The sequence below is a fragment of the Papio anubis genome, chromosome 3 (genome assembly GCF_008728515.1).
Source record: "Papio anubis isolate 15944 chromosome 3, Panubis1.0, whole genome shotgun sequence".
In the NCBI taxonomy this organism is placed as follows: domain Eukaryota; kingdom Metazoa; phylum Chordata; class Mammalia; order Primates; family Cercopithecidae; genus Papio; species Papio anubis.
The window spans coordinates 1,873,224-1,876,784 of NC_044978.1; the positions used below are offsets into that span (position 1 = coordinate 1,873,224).

Genomic DNA, 3,561 nt, shown 5'->3' on the forward strand with positions numbered 1-3,561 from the left:
TATTTTTATTTTTTACTTTTTTTAAAAGATGGGCTCTTGCTGTTATCCAGTCTGGAGTCCAGTGGTGCAATCACAGCTCACTGTAGCCTCAAACTATCCTCCTGCTTCAGCTTCCTGAGTAGCTGGGAACACAGGTGTGTGCAACCAGGCCTAGCTAAGTTTAAAAGTGTTGGGGGAGCTGGGCGCAGTGGTTCACACCTGTAATCCCAGCACTTTGGGAGGCCGAGGTGGGCGGATCACTGGAGGTCAGGAGTTTGAGACGAGCCTGGCCAACATGGTCCCAGCACTTTGGGAGGCCAAAGTGGGCAGATCACCTGAGGTGAGGAGTTCAAGACCAGCCTGGCCAACATGGTGAAACCCCATCTCTACAAAAAATACAAAAATTAGCCAGATGTGGTGGTGTACGCCTGTAGTCCCAGCTACTCAGGAGGCTGAGGCAGGAGAATCCCTTGAACTCGGGAGGCAGAGGTTGCAGTGAGCCGAGATCACGCCACTGCACTCCAGCCTGGGTGACAGAGCCAGATGCCTACTAAAAAAAAAATAATAAAAAAAAAATACAAATAAAAACAATTTTTTTTTTTTGCAGAGACAGGATCTCACTATGTTACCCAGGCTGGTCTGGAACTCCTGGCCTCAAACTATCCTCCCGCTTTGGCCTCCCAACAAAGCGTTAGGATTACAGGCATCAGTCACTATGCTTGGCTGAAGTATTTATTTAAAAAGCAAAAACTAAGAAATGAAAACTACACAATTAAAACTCAAAGTTATTTTCATATTTATAGTACATGAAAATAAGTCTTACGTCTAATAATCCAACAGATAATATATTAAAGGTCATGCTTTTGAAGTCAATTTATCACTGACCTTCCTGCTGGAAGCACATTTTAAGAATACAAAGTTCTAAATAAAACAAAAAAGAAAAAAAATACACCATGTTCTCAAAACGGTATCACAAAGTGTGGGAGCATCTTAGAAACACCAAATTATAACCGCTTTTGGGGCTGCAATACTGATTTAAAAATTCCGTCCTAGAAACAATAATCAAGAGGCCGATTTGTCACTGATCACTGATCACTCTTCTGCGTATCCTGTTGGAGGACCACTCTCCGTCTTGTTCATTCTTGTTCGTATTTGCATGCGTTAGGATGTGGGCTTTCAGGTTATTTGACTGAGTAAACCTCCTGTTACAGCCTTCAAAGGGACACACGAACCGTTTCTCCCCCGTGTGGATGCGTACATGCGTACGCAAATTGAAGTCCAGGGAGAAGCGCTTTCCGCACCCTTCAAAAGTGCACTGAAACGGTTTTTCTCCAGTGTGAACCAGGAAATGTCTTTTTAGTTTCGAGCTCTCGACGAAGGCTTTCCCGCATTCTGCACAGATGTGGTCTCGGGGACCATGAGTGAGGAGATGCTTTTTCAGGGCAGCTCTGTTCCTCAACTTCTTACTGCATCCACTCTGAGGACAAGCGATTGCACTCAGACTGTCATATTCTTTACTTACGGGGGGCTTCTTTCTAGCAAATTCTGCGAGCTGTTTAGGATCTGATAGGTCAATGCCAGGTATTCCTCCAGGCGGAAGCTTCTTGCCTGTCACGTACTCAGAATACTCGAGCGAATTCTCTCCAACTATCTTTTGAGGAAGCTCCTTCTTTGCCCCTTTTTTCATATATTGCAAAGAACATTCAAGAAGGGAGCTTGCTTCGAGAACCTTTTGAGAAAGCTCTTGTTCTGATCCTTTCTTTAGGTATTCCAAGGACTCAAAAAGTGAGTCCTCTTCCAGGATGGGTTGAGAAAACTCACCCCTTATGATGCATTCTATGTAACAGTCTGAGAAATCGTCCTCTCCAACAGCCTGAGGGCCAGGCTCATAGCACACGTGGTCACCACAGAAGGCCCACGCAGTGCCGACAGGCTCCATTTCCGCCTGCAGGTCTTGGCTTGCCTTGCCTTGCCCGGGCTTAGCCCTGCCGGGGCCTCTGCCACCTAGGCCTTTCTGGCGTCTCGTCTTGGCCCGTTTCTTCAGTTGCTGGTTCATGTTTTCCTGACTGTGTCCTTCTTGAAGGTTTACACCAGGATGTATCAACCACCTCCAGGGAGTAGTGATCTGAGTAAGTTGTCTTCAGCAAACACCTGCTTTATGATAATAACCTTTAGTTAAAATAGATTCCAGTATCAGAGCTACTGTCAAAAAATGACCTAGGAGTCATTATTTCCAAGAATACATTTCCATCTTCTCTGATAAACTAACCAACCGACCAAGAATGGGCTCTGTGTAAGACACGAGTCATAAACAGATCTTATCTAGGTGTTCCCACAAGTTATCGGAACCCGCTATATCTAATTGCTCACCTGAGATGCATTGGTCAGGACCATGTGCTGGCTCTACTTTAGGCTACACAGTTTGTGATACATCAGTAAACAGGCACACAAACATCTATGCCTCCATGGACTAGACATACTCATGAGTATAGAAAATAAGCAATGTATGCCACGTGTTAGAAGGTGACTAAGTGTGAAAGAGTAAGCAAAGGGACTGGTAGGAAACAGAAGCCTGCAATATTAAATAGGGCACTTGGGCAAACCTTCACTGGGGTGGTAAGTGGCAGTTGGTTGAAAGCCTGAAGCGGGTGAGGGAGCAAAATATTGTCTTCTTTCTTTTCCTTTTTTTTTCTTTTTGAGACGGAGTCTCACTCTGTCGCCCAGGCTGGAGTGCAGTGGCGTGATCTCAGCTCATTGTAACCTCCACCTCCTGGGTTCAAGTGATTCTCCTTGCCTCAGCCTCCTGAGTAGCTGGGATTACAGGCGCATGCCACCACACCTGGTTACCCTTTCTATTTTTAGTAGAGATGGGTTTTCACCATGTTGGTCAGGCTGGTCTCGAACTCCTGACCTCGTGATCCGCCCGCCTCGGCCTCCCCAAGTGCTGGGATTACAGGCGTGAGCCACCGCGCCCGGCCCTATTCTTGTTTTCTTATGTAATACTGTTATGAAATTCAAATTAAATAATGCATGCGAAGTGCTTAGCACAGATTATGGTGCACAGCAAATGCTGACTGCGATGTGAGCTCGTGTTATTTTATTACCTTTTCATTCATTCTACAAGTAATATGTTGGATCCTGCTACATGCCAGGTTCTTTCTAGACCAGGGTGGTAAACCTTTTCTGCAAAGGGCCAGATTTTAGCTTTGTGGGTCCTGTGGTGTCTGTTGAAACTATTCAGCCTTGCCGCTGTACTGGAGCACAGAAGCAGTCAGGTAACACACAAAGGAATGAGGTTGGCTGTGTTCCAATAGAACAGGGAGACTGGCCCATGGCCATTGTGTGCCCACTCATTGTTCTAGAAGACGGGGATCCAGGAAATAAGACACATGAAATTCATGGTGCTCCCACCTTTTAGGAATTCATGCCAAAATAAAGGCACAGGGTAGCTTGGCCCTGAAGAGTTTCCCATCATTTCCTTAAAAATCTAACAGCAATGACATTATAAAAGGTATAGCATGAATATGTTATTGCTTCTATTATGAAAGTCTCTTGCATAATGTTACAACTGTGTGCCTGATA

General features: G+C 45.2%; 1 protein-coding gene across 1 annotated transcript; it reads right to left on the minus strand.

Moving 5' to 3' along the window:
* Positions 1–751: 751 nt before the first annotated feature.
* Positions 752–2,733, minus strand: ZFP42 (ZFP42 zinc finger protein). Its single transcript, XM_021939052.2, has one exon. It carries the CDS (start codon positions 2,033–2,035, stop codon positions 1,058–1,060), a length of 978 nt encoding a protein of 325 aa, XP_021794744.1. The 5' UTR covers positions 2,036–2,733; the 3' UTR covers positions 752–1,057.
* Between the last annotated feature and the right edge of the window lie 828 nt (positions 2,734–3,561).